This window comes from Pediculus humanus, genomic scaffold (assembly GCF_000006295.1).
Source record: "Pediculus humanus corporis 1103172108289 genomic scaffold, whole genome shotgun sequence".
In the NCBI taxonomy this organism is placed as follows: domain Eukaryota; kingdom Metazoa; phylum Arthropoda; class Insecta; order Psocodea; family Pediculidae; genus Pediculus; species Pediculus humanus.
The window spans coordinates 145,051-160,430 of NW_002987858.1; the positions used below are offsets into that span (position 1 = coordinate 145,051).

Genomic DNA, 15,380 nt, shown 5'->3' on the forward strand with positions numbered 1-15,380 from the left:
TATTATTATATTATTATTAATGTTAGTCAAAGTATAAGAAAAAATAAAATAAGTATAAAATGTAATTCAATAATAATAATAAGTCAAGTTTTATTTTATTTTATATGAAAACGCGTTTCGAGTTAAAACAAAATATTATTATTATTATTATTATTAAACTTATTGTGATCGTGCAGAAAAAAAAATTGATTTGAACGCCCTTTGTTCTTGTATGTAATTTTATCGTTTTAAGTTTTATTGTAAATTTATCCTCTCTCCCCCCCAATGAAAAAATGTAAACTTTTTTTTTTTTAATCAATTTATTTATTTATTTTAATTTTATTGCATAAAATTACATGTTGAATAATTATGGGAAAAAAAATACATAAAAAAATTTAATTTTAATAAAAATATAATTTATTATTGTGAATTAAAATTTTTCTTTTTTTTTTTTCATCCTTAATGTACATCCTTATACACAGTATACAAATTTCAATTTTTTTGCCTAAAAAACATCGAAAATTTTGGCCAAATGTATCAGAAAAACATAATACCCAAGGAGGTATAGAAAAAAATAAAATTCAAACAATGGATTCCCGCTTAAAATAAAATGTGTGCCAGGTAAAATATACAAGGTCGTCCTACTTAGCGTAAACAGTAAACAAGGTCGACCTTGGTTGAAAAATCGTGACCATGAAAATTTTCACAAAATTGAAATGTAAAACCAATGGCCTTGGATTCAAGGTCGACCTACTTTAGAATAAATCGTAAACGTTGGATTTTCGCGCTGGTCATTTTTAACTTAATTTTTAATCGAAAATTTTTTCCTATGTATCCGTAAAACATAATATTCAAGGAGGTTTAATAAAAAATAAAATGGAACAGTGGATTTTCGCTTAAAATCAGGAGTACAAAATAAAAAACAAATAATTAATATAAAAAAAAATAATTATATTACAATAAATTAGACTAAATTACAAAACTTTTGATACATACATAACTTCTTATAACTAAATCACTAAATAAAATTATTAAAAATTAATTTAATAAGTTGACATGATGTAAACGCATGTCAACTTATTTAATTTTAATTATTATTATTATGGTCACTCTTAAACACGACAAGGATCTTATTCTGGTATGCTGCTTCTATTTGTCGTAAAATTCTTCCTCTATCTTTTCTGCTGACATATAATCTATCCACATCAGCCTTTGGATGTAACGCACCATTCATAGTTAATATTTTCCTTGTTCTTTGGTCCAGGTGTGTGATTTCTTCTATTGTCCAATCGACAAGGCCAAAACTATATTCTATTACAGGAACTGCTAATGTGTCACTTGGTGTTTAACTTATTTCTTCCATTCAGTTCCGACTGTAATATAAGCCTCAATCTTTTAAAATATTCTTTCTTCAATTGAGATTTAATTTTCTTGTTTGCTACCCCAAAATTTTCTTCAATCCCCAGATATTTGTATGTTGATCCAGAGTCCAATTCTTTAATAAGTTCTTCTTCTGAGTCTTCTATATTTTCCTTCCATTTTAACTTTCCTCCTACAATAATAACTTTTGCACATTTTTCCAAACCAAATTTTATGTTGATGTCAGAGGAAAAAGTTTGTATCGTCCTTAACATTTTCTTCAATTCTTCTTCACTCTTCACATATATCTTCAGATCATCCATGTACAACATATGGGTGATTTTCCTGCCTCCTGGTACCAACTCATATCCTTGATCCTTGATATTAAGCTGTCTGGACAGAGAGATTAGAGACATGCAGAATAATAATTATTATTATTATTATTTAACATTTGAAATTTTTTTTTTTTTTTGTTAACCCAGGAGAAATGAAGCATTTCGCACTAACCTCTCCCCACCCTGTAGCAGGAAGAGTGTTGGGGGACTCAAACGAAGTCACTACCCAACTAAAACTCCTGGATGTGCTTTGCTGCACTTTTTCCTGGGGAGTAGAGGCAGTCGCAGGAGTATGACTCCCATTTCAGCCTCAACCTCAACCCTTCTCTCAAAGCTGGAATCATCAGATTCGAACTTGCAAAGGTGAGAGCAGATTCCCCTCTGGCATAGGCTGTTACAGAGATTCGCTCTACCCAATTGGGATACTCCCCTCAACCATGTGGGAGGCATTCCCGAGGTATCACTTTCGGTCCTGCCTCCCATAATTACACATGTACATATACATACATAATTTAATACAGTATTCATGTTAGAGTGAATTCATATTCAGATAAATGAGAAACATTTGATCTTTCTGTGACTATCCTACGATAATCCCAACAGTGAAAATCTCTTTCGTCTAATTGAAGATATTTTGTGCAAAGGTTTAATTCTTTGTTCCAATCAGGTTTGAGTAAATTGTCCAATATCCATATTCTATGATGCCAACTACCATAGTATTTTGGATTTACTCTCAGGCACTGTTCTGTCAATTGCAAATCTTTTTCCAATAGTTGTTGATAACTCTCCAAGTCCTCGTCGTTTCTCAACGACAAAAATATTTCTCTTCAAAAATTCCATAATGTTATTATATCTGGATTTCCTGTTAATAAATTACCGGTGAGATTTAAACCTTCTTCCTCGTGTATTTGTGAAGAACGTTTTTCTAATATTTGATTCATTATTTTTTTAAATTCTATTGCCTTTTTCTGTTTCTCTTGCCTTGCGATTTCTTTTTGTTCTTCTGTCGTTCTTATTTTGACTCTCCCGTGCATTTTGTAATTTTTTTAAAAACAAATTTTACGATTTTTATTTGAAATTAGTAAGGGAAAAATTACTCACAATGGGAAATAGTAAAACTAATAGTTATCATAGACATCAATTTAAACTTAATTATATCGATGGTAAATAAAGTGTCATTAGAAAAATGTATTTCACTTTAACGTGGAACTTATAAAAATATGGAAGCTGTTAACGTAGCCGATACATGAATATTTTCGTTAAATAATTTGTTTTATGTAAATTATTGGGTTGGCCAGTAAGTAATTGTGCATTTTACCAACAGATAGTTTGTCCATTTTTTTGAGTACGTTTACTGTTATTACTTGGTTCCTTGTGTAACATTCAGTACCAAAATTTCATTGAATTCTTAAATAGTGCGCGAGCAAAAGACATTTAAACATGGGGAGCCAAAGCGAGAAGCACAGAAGGAGCAAAGAAGCTAGATGTGTCACATAAGTGCCTTCAAAACTACCTACGGTGTCTTGGGTACTGAAAGAAGCTTGTTGCATAACCTTGGGAAGTGCAAGACAACTTGGTCTTTGCGATATGCTTGTTAAACGCAATGCGAATGACCCATTTTTGAAGCAAATGGTCACCGGAGATAAAAAGTGGGTTTTATATGACAACCTTTTGTGCAAAAGATCCTCATGGTCTAGGCAAGGCAAACAAGCATCAAAATAGGTACTGTTATCAGTTTGGTGGGATTACAAAGGCGTAGTATACTTTTGAGGTGCTGACACAATGACCATAAATTCAGAGGTTAAATAATGTCATCCAAGAAAAATGACGAGAGCTAGCCAATAGAAAAGGAATTGTCTTTCACCACGATAATGCCAGGCCCTCCCCATCTTTAGCCACTGGACAAAAACTACTGGAGCTAGGCTGGGATGTTTTCTGCACCCTCCATATAGTCCCAAACTAGCTCCAAATAATTATCATTTTTTCTGATTCCTAAAGAATTTTTGAATGGACAAAAATTCCAAAACAACAATGAGGTCAATTGTACTGCATTGGACCAGTTTTTTGCTCCTAAAACTAAAGAGTTTTATGAAAAAAGGAAAATGATACTACCAGAAAAATGTCAAAAGGTCACCAATAATAATGGACGTAATAATTAGCGCCATGTATTATTTCCATGATGTTTGGACTTCTCTTAGATCAGGAGAAAATAATGATATTATAATGTGGCAAGGTGTACCCTATGGTTTATTGTGGTATGTTTTCATATTGGCAGCATTTCAAGTACATTTTTTTTCCATATATTTTGCATGGAATTTAAGAAATGCTTGGAAAACAAGAGGATCCCATAAGAAATCCGGTAATTTTAATATTTTAGGACCTGGAGGTATCGTTTCACCGCAACACAGATCTCTTCCTCCCACAACGGTGCGACCTGGAACGACGACGGCCGTACCCCAGCCCGGTCAAACGCCGGCCAAACAATATCGAGTCACTGCAATACCTAAACCCATGGGATTAGATCCTCTCACAATTCTTCAAGAAAGTGAATTGCTTGAAGCTTGTACGCGTCGCGATACCACGTTAGAAACTGCCGTTAATGTAAAAGCATACAAACGAACCAAACGTCAAGGTTTGAGAAGCAAGAGCAACTGAAAAACTTGAGAAACAGCAAAAATTAGAAGCGGAAAGAAAGGTAATCAATCATTGACCTAATGACCTCTCCCTCTCTCTCTCTCTCTCTCTCTTTCTCTCTCTCTCTCTTTCTCTCTTTCTCTCTCTCTCTCTCTCTCTCTCTCTCTCTCTCTCTCTCTCTCTCTCTCTCTCTCTCTCTCTCTTTCTCTCTCTCTCTCTCTTTCTCTCTCTCTCTCTCTCTTTCTCTCTCTCTCTTTCTCTCTCTCTCTCTTTCTCTCTCTCTCTCTCTCTTTCTCTCTCTCTCTTTCTCTCTCTCTCTTTCTCTCTCTCTCTCTTTCTCTCTCTCTCTCTTTCTCTCTCTCTCTCTCTCTTTCTCTCTCTCTCTCTCTTTCTCTCTCTCTCTCTTTCTCTCTTTCTCTTTCTCTCTCTCTCTCTCTTTCTCTCTCTCTCTCTCACATGTTTAACTTTTGAATAAACAAAATAAATTTTATTTATTTTGGATTTTTTAATTTTCAGACGGAGGAGACGAGGATGGAAATTCCGAATCGGAATCTGTTAGAATGAAAATAAAAATAAAAAGTGGAAAAGTAGGAAGAGGAAGCACGAGAAGGAGGAAAACTCAACCAAGGTATACGAATAGCGATGACAAAGACGAAGATGATTGATTGGAAAGAGGAAAAAAGAAGAAGAAGAAGAAGGAGGAGAAGGAGGGGGAGGAGGTGGAAAAAGAAGAAAAAAAAAGGAAAAGGAAAAGAAAGAAGAAAATAGAAAAAAAAAAAAAAAATTTTCGGTCGAAATGATTTTCGCAGCACACAATGCTTTGGAAATTCGAGTTTTTTTCGTTTTTTAATTTTTTTTTTTTTTTGGTTTTTCGTATAAAACGGAAATGACGTCGTCGTTTGCGGGGGTTAGAGAGGGTAAAGGAGAAAAAAATGAATTAGGTTAAGAAAAATAATAATCTAAAAAAATGCTATTTTTTTTAATTTTTTATTTTAATTTCATGACTCGATGATTGATTTTAGATAATTTTATTATTATTATCACTGTCGATATTATCATCAATATCAATATTACTATTATTATTATTAATGTTAGTCAAAGTATAAGAAAAACTAAAATAAGTATAAAATGTAATTCAATAATAATAAGTCAAGTTTTATTTTATTTTATATGAAAACGCGTTTCAAATTAAAACAAAATATTATTATTATTATTTTCACTATTAAACACGACAAGGCTCTTATTTGTCGGGGTTTTTAAGTATTTATCCCAGGTTTCTACCCGATTCCTCAGGGACAAATACTCGAATTTCGGTGGTGCTACTTATAATATTGTCCGAAGAATGTGGGCCGTCCCACATAGTGGAATAATTATTATTATTATTATTATTATTATTATTATTATTAAACTTATTGTGATCGTGCAGAAAAAAAAATTGATTTGAACGCCCTTTGTTCTTGTATGTAATTTTATCGTTTTAAGTTTTATTGTAAATTTATCCTCTCTCCCCCCCAATGAAAAAATGTAAACTTTTTTTTTTTTAATCAATTTATTTATTTATTTTAATTTTATTGCATAAAATTACATGTTGAATAATTATGGGAAAAAAAAGACATAAAAAAATTCAATTTTAATAAAAATATAATTTATTATTATGAATTAAAATTTTTCTTTTTTTTTTTTCATCCTTAATGTACATCCTTATTCACAGTATACAAATTTCAATTTTTTTACCTAAAAAACATCGAAAATTTTGGCCAAATGTATCAGAAAAACATAATACCCAAGGAGGTATAGAAAAAAATAAAATTCAAACAATGGATTCCCGCTTAAAATAAAATGTGTGCCAGGTAAAATATACAAGGTCGTCCTACTTAGCGTAAACAGTAAACAAGGTCGACCTTGGTTGAAAAATCGTGACCATGAAAATTTTCACAAAATTGAAATGTAAAACCAATGGCCTTGGATTCAAGGTCGACCTACTTTAGAATAAATCGTAAACGTTGGATTTTCGCGCTCAAGGTCATTTTTAACTTAATTTTTAATCGAAAATTTTTTCCTATGTATCCGTAAAACATAATATTCAAGGAGGTTTAATAAAAAATAAAATGGAACAGTGGATTTTCGCTTAAAATCAGGAGTACAAAATAAAAAACAAATAATTAATAATAAAAAAAATAATTATATTACAATAAATTAGACTAAATTACAAAACTTTTGATACATACATAACTTCTTATAACTAAATCACTAAATAAAATTATTAAAAATTAATTTAATAAGTTGACATGATGTAAACGCATGTCAACTTATTCAATTTTAATTATTATTATTATTATGGTCACTCTTAAACACGACAAGGCTCTTATTTGTCGGGGTTTTTAAGTATTTATCCCAGGTTTCTACCCGATTCCTTAGGGACAAATACTCGAATTTCGGTGGTGCTATTTATAATATTTTCCGAAGAATGTAGGCCGTCCCACATAGTGCGATTTCCTGGATGGTTTCTTCTTTTAGGTTCTTCATAATCTTCTTTAAATTTCTCTTCATTGAATGTGGCATGGCTCCCAATGCTCCACGATGACCGGAATCGTTTCTGTTTTTGTTCCCCACATCCTGGGTATTTCAATTTCCAAATTTCTATATTTCAGCCTTTTGTCTGCTTCTTTGGCTGCCTGGTGTTTTTTTCTGCCGGCACGGATACCTCAATTAACTTACACCATTTTTCCCCATTATGCCTGAGGATGATATCCGGTTTGTTAGCTGGCACAGTTCTATCAGTGTGGATTTGTTGATCATATAGAACTGTGCATGGACCTGCTGTCGTAATCGGGCTTGGAATGTGGTTGTACCACTCCTTGGGTAATCCATCCATTCCATATTCTCGACATATACTCCAATGGAGATATTGACATATTTTATTGTGCCTTTCTAAGTATTCATGTTTTGCCAGTATCGGACAACCGGAAATTAAATGGTCGATGGTTTCCGATTGGGATTGGCAAATTCGGCACTTGTCATCTTGGCGGACTTTGAGAATTACTTTCTCATAGTTATGGGTCCGCAATGCCTGATCTTGAGCTGCTGTAATAAACGCTTCCGTTTCAACTTTAAGTTTTCCACGTCGAAGCCAATTATGCGTGCTCTTCTTATTAATATCTTCGGCATTTTCGGACGATTAAAAATTTTTCGGACGGGTAAAAATTTTTTGTTTTCTCCTCTTGTTCGGATTTAACAGCTTCCTATGTCGGTTTTTAAATAGTTCCGTCCAGGTTGAGACTCCTTGAGTAGTAGTAGGTGCTATGTCTTCTGCATGGTAGACTCTTGTTTCTCTTCACGTTGACTTCTTATCAGCAACATAATTTTAAGGCTTAGAGCTGTAAGCAGTAGAACTTTACCTCGGCAATACTCATTAGTGAACAATGTTTCATAATGAGTAAGGGTAAAAGGATAAAATCAATAAACATGAAATTTGAAACAAAACTGAAATAAGTTCTGAAAAATATTTTGTCTTGACTTAATTTTATTTTTATTTAGATTTCCTCTTGCTAATTTTTGACTGGTTTGAATCTTCTCTTTTTCGTTAGGCGATAACTGAACTTTATTCAGTAAAAATAGCTTTACTTCAGGAATAGACTCTTCGTGAAAATCAGTTGATATAAAAATGGATGCTTTCTTCCTAGTTTTCTCGGTTCTGGAACCCCATTTCCGCTTTCTAGTATGTTTTTCAAAATTATCCTTGTGAATTTTTCCAATGGCTCCTACATTTTTAGTTGAAAAATTTTATTTCCTTTTGAATTTCAGCTTTAGGATTATTTTCAAGCTTTGGATTCTGTATAGACCTTCTTCTTTTACTCTTGGACCTTTTTTCTTATTTTTATTCCTACGGAGTGATGCTGTTTCTTTAGACTTTTCTTTAGATGAATCTCTAGAGGGTGATTTTTCCTCTTGAACAGGAATTGATTCTGGTGAAGGATCTGTTTTCTCTTCAACTTCAGTTTTTGATTCTGTAACTTGTAAAATTTTAGGTTTTTCTTTAAATTTTACTGTGTTATTCCCATAGTTGATGCATGCTGAATGCTCTATGAAGAATTCCTTTCCTAACAAACCATCGTAAGGAATATTTGTTGCTTGATTCAAGACATGGAATTTTGTAGATATTACTTTACCATCAAATCTTAGAGGTATTATACAAGTACCGATTGTTTCCAATTGTGGTTGATTATGACTGATTCCCTGAATTTTGACTTTTTCTTTGGGGTTGAATTTAGTTTCGGGCGTCAACTTGCAAGCTTTTATTACATTTATGCTGGAACCAGGGTTTTATTTGAGTTAATATTTTGTTCTTCATTTCTAAAATTTTGTTTTTCACGGAGCTCACTATTTTTCTTCCTTAGAAGACATTCTTCCAAAAGATGTCCTGACTTTTTACAATACCTGCAGGTTTTTGGATTTTGAAGTGAAGATTCCTACAATGACAATGGTTACAATATTTATTATCTTTTGTCATTTTTAAAATTTTTTCTTCAGCAATGGCTGCTGAACATGCAGAATTAAGATTATCAAAATTTTTCCATCTCAACATTTGAGATATTTTAGGATTTGAGTGAAAAATAAAACGACCTAGAGTTATTTCGTTAACATATTTAATTTTTATAGAAAGTGATTTTTTTATCTTTAGTATCTACCTTTAAACTGGATATGATTTGACAGGATAAATTTTCTAACTAAATTTTCATAGAATTCTGTAATTGATTCATCTGATCCTTGTTTGCAACTGGTTAATTCTTCTATAAGTTGACTGTGGTGTTTCTTATCCTGATATAATTCTGTTAATTTTGTCTTCATATCATCCCAATTATCAAAATTGTACATAGAAATTTTTTCTCTGGCTTTTCCAGTGATTCTTGAGTAGATAAATCTAAAAAGAGAGAGAGTTTCTAGAAGCGAAGCTTCTAGAAAGGACAATTTGAGTTCATCGTTAGTCTTTTGTTTATAAATATTGAAAAATGTAAACATTGAGTACCGGATCATAACAATATCTTCGGCATTTATTCTTTTTAGATATTGCCCATGCAATTTTTTCTGTTCCCATTTGCCTTTTAATTTCTTCTGAGATTGGCCTTTGCTATCATAAGTTGCAAGTTGCCCTTCTTCCATTATCTCGTTTTCTTTATTTTCTTGGACGATTTGTTTTGCCCTTTTCAGTACTCCTTTTTTTGTAATTTTTTCTTCCGTATGTATGACTTGGGCTAAGATAGGGTTCTCTTGATGGGATTCTATGTAACCTTCCGGAACCGGACGACACGGACGGGTGCGCTACTCCCGGCCGGACCGCCCGTTTCCATCATCTACGTGCCCCTGTCGCTGCTCGCTCCGGGAGAAAGATCGAAGACATGAACCTGAAAAAATCAGAAACATTAATCCCACTTTCCTCCCCTGGACGACTCCGCGACGACCGAAGTTTGCCAGACTCCGATCGCCGCGGAGTACGCCGACGCACCGAAGCCGGGACGAATCTTCCCTCGACGTAATCGAGAAAGAGATCCGGAGCCCGACTCAGAGTACCGGGACAAACCCTTTCCTCCCTCGTGCCTCGGGAGACGGTACCGACCTGCCACGTCGTTCCCGTCTCTTCGCAGAGACGAAGTGAGCCTCAGAGAGACGGTGAGAAGTTCCAAAGTTGCGGATCCGACGAAACATGCCCCTAAGTCCGTCCGCGTTTCGCCCCTGCCGCCGTCTGATTAACTCTTGCAGTCCGAAAGGAAGTTCGGTTCATCCCAGGCAAGAAGATCTTCCCGCCGTCCTTCCGCTCGCATCCCCGTTTTCCCGGAGCAGGATGATGAACCCTTAAAAAAAAGTAATAATTAAATATTAAAAAAAAAATTTTTTTTTTTCCTAATAATAGTTTTTCATAATAATTTAAAATCACACATTTGTCAATCACAATCGAAAACTAAGAAAGAAAAAAAATTACCACATATTATTATTATTATTATATTCGTTCGATTAATATATGTACGTAGTATTTTTTACGAGGGCGGGTGGGAGTGGGGAGGAGGAGGAGGAGGAATGAATATAAGTGCAAAAATACTTTAGGCGAGGCAAGAATGAAATAAAAAAAAAAAAATAATAATTGTCTTGATTAAGTAACAACAATTTGAAAATTGCATCAGAGTTCTCCAGTCCGGGTTTCTTCATTGGCCGCAATCAGGGTTGATTAGTAGTAGTTGTAGTCGAGTTTCAATGAATGTTCTAATGAATGTTAACATATTAATGACTGACTACAGGTTAATGTGACAGTCGTTTGTTAACGTTCGAGTTATTAATATATATATACATTGATTAATAATAATAATAATAATAAAACAATGTGATAAAAGTTTTTTAATTTTGAATTTTTTTGCAGACACTACAAAATAATTTTTTAATTACTTTTTTTTTTATTTGACGAAAAAAATCGACGGTAAGTAATAATAATAATTAGTCAATCAAGTTTAATATAAAAAAAAATTTTCCAATACGTCATCGAAGAAAAAGATAAATTATTATTATTATTATTTTATTCGACGGTAATAATTAATTAAAGGTCGATGAAGGTTCAAACGTCTTTCGATAATCGTTAAACAATTTTAAAGTTGGAAAATTTGACATAAATAAATAAAAAAGGTTTTGAATTTCATTGTAAATATTTTATTCAGGGCCCTTTTTACCGGGGCCCTTTTTCACAAACCCTAAAAAAAATTCAATGAAAGTAATAATAATAATAAGAAGAAGAAAAAAAATAATAAAAAAAATTTTCCAAATAGTTTTCGAGTCGAAAAAAAAAATTTGTCAAGGCGTCGGATAAAATGACGTAATAATTTAATTATTATTATTATTATTATTATTATTATTATTATCAAGTCGTTGAAAGGTAAAAAAGGAAAGGCGAGAGTGCCTTTTCTTTTTAACTAAATTTCATAAATTTTAATTATCGTGTCGTAAATAAATTTACTAATTTGTTGGTTAAAAAAATGGCAACCCAGACAGGCAACCCAGGCACGCAGGCATAAACCCAAATTTTTTTTTTTTTCTAATTTCGTGGCGGCGATGACGATAATAATAATAATAATAATAATAATAAGACACGTGATAAAATTATACGTTACAAATAATAAATAAAAAAACGCAGCATCACGGGTCAAGATCTCCGAGTTTTTTTTTTTTTTTGGGTCCAGGACCAGAAACCGTCGCGGTTGTCGCGGTTAATTTTTTTTTTTTTTTTTCATAACTTTCTACGTTTACCATTTTGACTCGTGGAAAAAATTTTCCCGAATTCCCCTCCCTCCTCCCCTCTCCCATACCCCACTACCTTTTTTTAAAAAATTTTCCGATCGTTTTACGTAGCGTGCGTCAATTTATCAAAAAAAAAAAAAAAAAAAATTCACCGCAAATATTAATAAATTTTCGCGTTAAAAAAAAATGAAAACCGGTTAATTCCACGTATTTTTTTTTTTTTTTTTTTTCAAAATGCCACAATAATAATGATAATTCCCCTCACCCTCAATCCACCTCCTTCCCTCCCGCGCCCCGGTTAATCCGCTTCGAATTTTTCATCGGATTTTTTTTTTTTTTTTAAACTTATAATTAAATATTATATAAATGTAAAACGTTATCATTATTATCAAAGCGTGTAACTTTGTAATTTTTTTTTTTTTATTACGCGAAATACTTTGGCAATATCTGGTAATAAACAACAAACCAGAAAACCTTTAATATGCGAAACTCTATTGCATAAACGTTTCTCTCTTTTTTTTTTTTCCCTCCTCACTCTATGCTATAAATAAATGCGTAATTCACGCACAATACGCACGCACAATACGAAGAAAAAGAGAGAGAGAAGGGGGGGGGGGAAACACCGGAAAACTTAATTTTTTAATTAAAAACGACAGGAGAAGTAGTACTTCGAATAACTTTCGTTACTCTCTTTATCGATTTTTTTATGCCGCGACAAAAATTTCTTTAACATTTTACGAAAATAAATTAATTAATAATAATAATAATAATGATAATAATAATGATTTAAAACGAGAAAAAAAGTAAATTAAGAAAAATGAGAGCCTTTTTAACGACAAAAACATGATAATTTAAGAAAAAGGAGATGGAGATATTAATTAAAAACTAATTATCGGAGACTCCCCCCACCCCCCCACGTAAAAAAAAAAAAATATTTTCTATTTTTTTTAAAGGTAGAATAACAATCATGAGGAAAATGGACAATTTTGTTGTTTTTGTTAAGAAAACAAATAAATCATCTCGCGGGGATTTTTTCCTAATTTTTCTATGGTTATTTATTTACGTTATCGTGTTAGCCAACGGTTTAATACGTAAGTAATTATTATTAATTTTTTTTTCGTCACGTGACGAACGAGTACGTCATCATTATCATCAATATTATTGTTTTTTCCAGCGGATTATATTCAAACGTGTAAAAGTGCAGATCCACAATTGGCAAAATGTATAAACACATCGATAGAAGCGATAAGATCGAAATTAATTAACGGTATACCTGAATTGGATGTACCACCCCTCGAACCCCTTTTATTAAATGAAGTTTCTTTAGTTAGGGGACCCGATGGGGCCAAAATTGAAGCGAGCGTTAAAAATTTAAAAGTTTACGGACCGTCTAATTTTATTATAAAATCATTAAAGTAAGTTTTTAAAAATACAAGTTTGTTAATTTAGGGTAGGGTAAATACAAACTTGCTGTTCTTTAATAATAATGATGATGTCTTAAACCACGTTTAAATTATTCGCACGGTTGTTTGTTAAAACAACAAACAACAAACAACTTGTCCCATCGTTGTTATTATTATTACGTATGTAGTAATAATTAATAAAACACATTAGTCGATTTAAAATCGTGTTTACTTGAGGGGGGGTGGTGGGAAATTTATTTATTGTCGCAAGCAGACGATAAATAATAATGATAATATTTTACAGAGCAAATGTTAAAAATAGTCAATTCGATTTTAAAATTCTTCTTCCGAAATTAAGTTTCGATGGCGATTATAATATGAACATGAGAATATTATTATTAAGACTCCAGGGAAAAGGAATAATAACTGGAAATTTGAGTGAGTTTTTATCATTCTATATCATTATTATCGTTTCGATGATGATGATAATGAAGATTAATTTTTTTTTTATAGCTAATTACAAAGCCGAAGTTAATATGAAAGGCGATAAAGTTGAAAAAAATGGTAAAAAATATCTTCAAATGAGAAAAATGAAAACAAAATTGGATGTTGGTGACGTATCAATACACATGACAAATTTATTTAATGGGGATCCAGTTTTAGGTGAGTTAATATTATTATTATTATTTATCTCTCTCTCTCTCTCTCTCTTTATATTTTTTCGTTCGTTTAAATTTATGTTTTTTTTTCGTACAGGTCCCGCAACAAATAGAATAATCAATTCGAATTCGAAAATATTTCTAGAAGAAATTCAACCGGCTTTAGAAAGTTCCATAAGCGAAGTATTTACCGATATTGCCAATAGAATAACGTTGAAATTTACGTACGATGAACTTTTCCCATAAAAAAAAAAAATTATTATTTTTTTGCGTATCGAATGACTGATATTTTGTTTGTTTGTTTGTCTTTGTTTGTCTTGGGGTGTGACGTAATCACGTCTTTAAAAAAATTCTCTTAAAATTAATAATATTCGGGTAGTTTTTTATCATTTATTAAAAATTTTCCGCGCGTATTCGCGTACTTGGGGTCGGTCGGTCGTACTTTTATCAAAATCTTTTGTGTTTTTTTTTTTTTTTTAACCCTGACCGATTGTGTCAGTCACGTGTTTGTTAACTTTTTTTTACTACTACTAATTTCGAAAAGTTTAATTAAATTAAATTAATTTTTACCTTGACGAATTTAATGTCCGCAATAATAACGCAGAAATAACCGTAAATAAAAAAAAATATTGCGGGTTTATTTTATTTTTTTTTTGTGATAGAATTAATTATATATATATATATTTTTTATAATGATTTTATACTATAAATAAATATTTTTATATATATTCACAAATAATAAAAAATATTTGCCCGTTTTTTTATTTTTTTCTGTTGTCATTCCCTTAAAATTTTAAACGATTATAACAAATAATTTTTTATTCTTAAATGATAAAACGTTGGGAAATATAAACGTGAGAAAATAGTGTCATTTAAAAAAAAAAACGTAAACGATTCGCTTGCAAATTATTAAGTTAGTCTTTTAGCGCTACACTTAAACATTTTATTTGCATGAATGTAAATGTAAAAAAAAAAAGAAAACGAGTTTTATTTTATTTAAATGTCGTCGTCTGCTTTATCATTACATTTACTACTTTATCATTACAATTACTGTTTTATCATTCCTGCCTTCATCCTACCTCTCCCCCTTCTAAGAGTGAATTATAATAAAAAAATAATCAGTTTTAGTTTTTCGTTAAAAAATTAAAATCCAGTTTTTTCTCTCTTTCCCCCCCTTTCTGTCTCTCCAAGGTTTATCCAGAGGGTTATCGTTATCAATGAAGTGGTTTTCCGAGCTTTGTAGACGTCACGACCAACAACAAAAACGAGAACAACGTAATTCGTTTTTTTAATTTAATGGAAAGAAAAAAGTAATTTTTACAATTATTGATTTGCAAATAATAAATGAAAAATTTTTTTTTTCCAGTAATAAATAATTTTTATGTAAAAATATTAACCTATTGACCCGTTTTGACCTTTTTAAACTCGCGTTTTGACATCGTCATTCTGCACATTGCGTTTATTTAAAAAAAAAAAAAAATTTCATCTTTTACTAAACTCAAATGTGAACTTTTATTTTATTGAGTAAGGTAAAAAATTTCTGGTTTTAATGGAAAAAAACTGGAAAAAAAACTAATTTTCCCCCATTAAAAACGACTCGACATTTGTATAATTCTCCATAATTAAAAAACTTCCAGACTTATAAATCAAAAAAAAAAAAAAAAATTTCCAGTTCCAGTTCAATCATCTTTTCGAATGCGATTTTTTTTCTCAAATTGATGTAATGATAACTG

General features: G+C 31.6%; 1 protein-coding gene across 1 annotated transcript; it reads left to right on the plus strand.

Moving 5' to 3' along the window:
* Positions 1 to 12,561: 12,561 nt before the first annotated feature.
* On the plus strand, positions 12,562 to 14,794 carry Phum_PHUM535120 (protein takeout precursor, putative; the record flags this gene model as incomplete). The annotated part of the gene is made up of 6 exons (XM_002431502.1): positions 12,562 to 12,676; positions 12,760 to 13,000; positions 13,293 to 13,426; positions 13,502 to 13,651; positions 13,745 to 13,871; positions 14,776 to 14,794. 6 exons carry the CDS (start codon positions 12,562 to 12,564, stop codon positions 14,792 to 14,794), a joined length of 786 nt encoding a protein of 261 aa, XP_002431547.1.
* Positions 14,795 to 15,380: the final 586 nt, after the last annotated feature.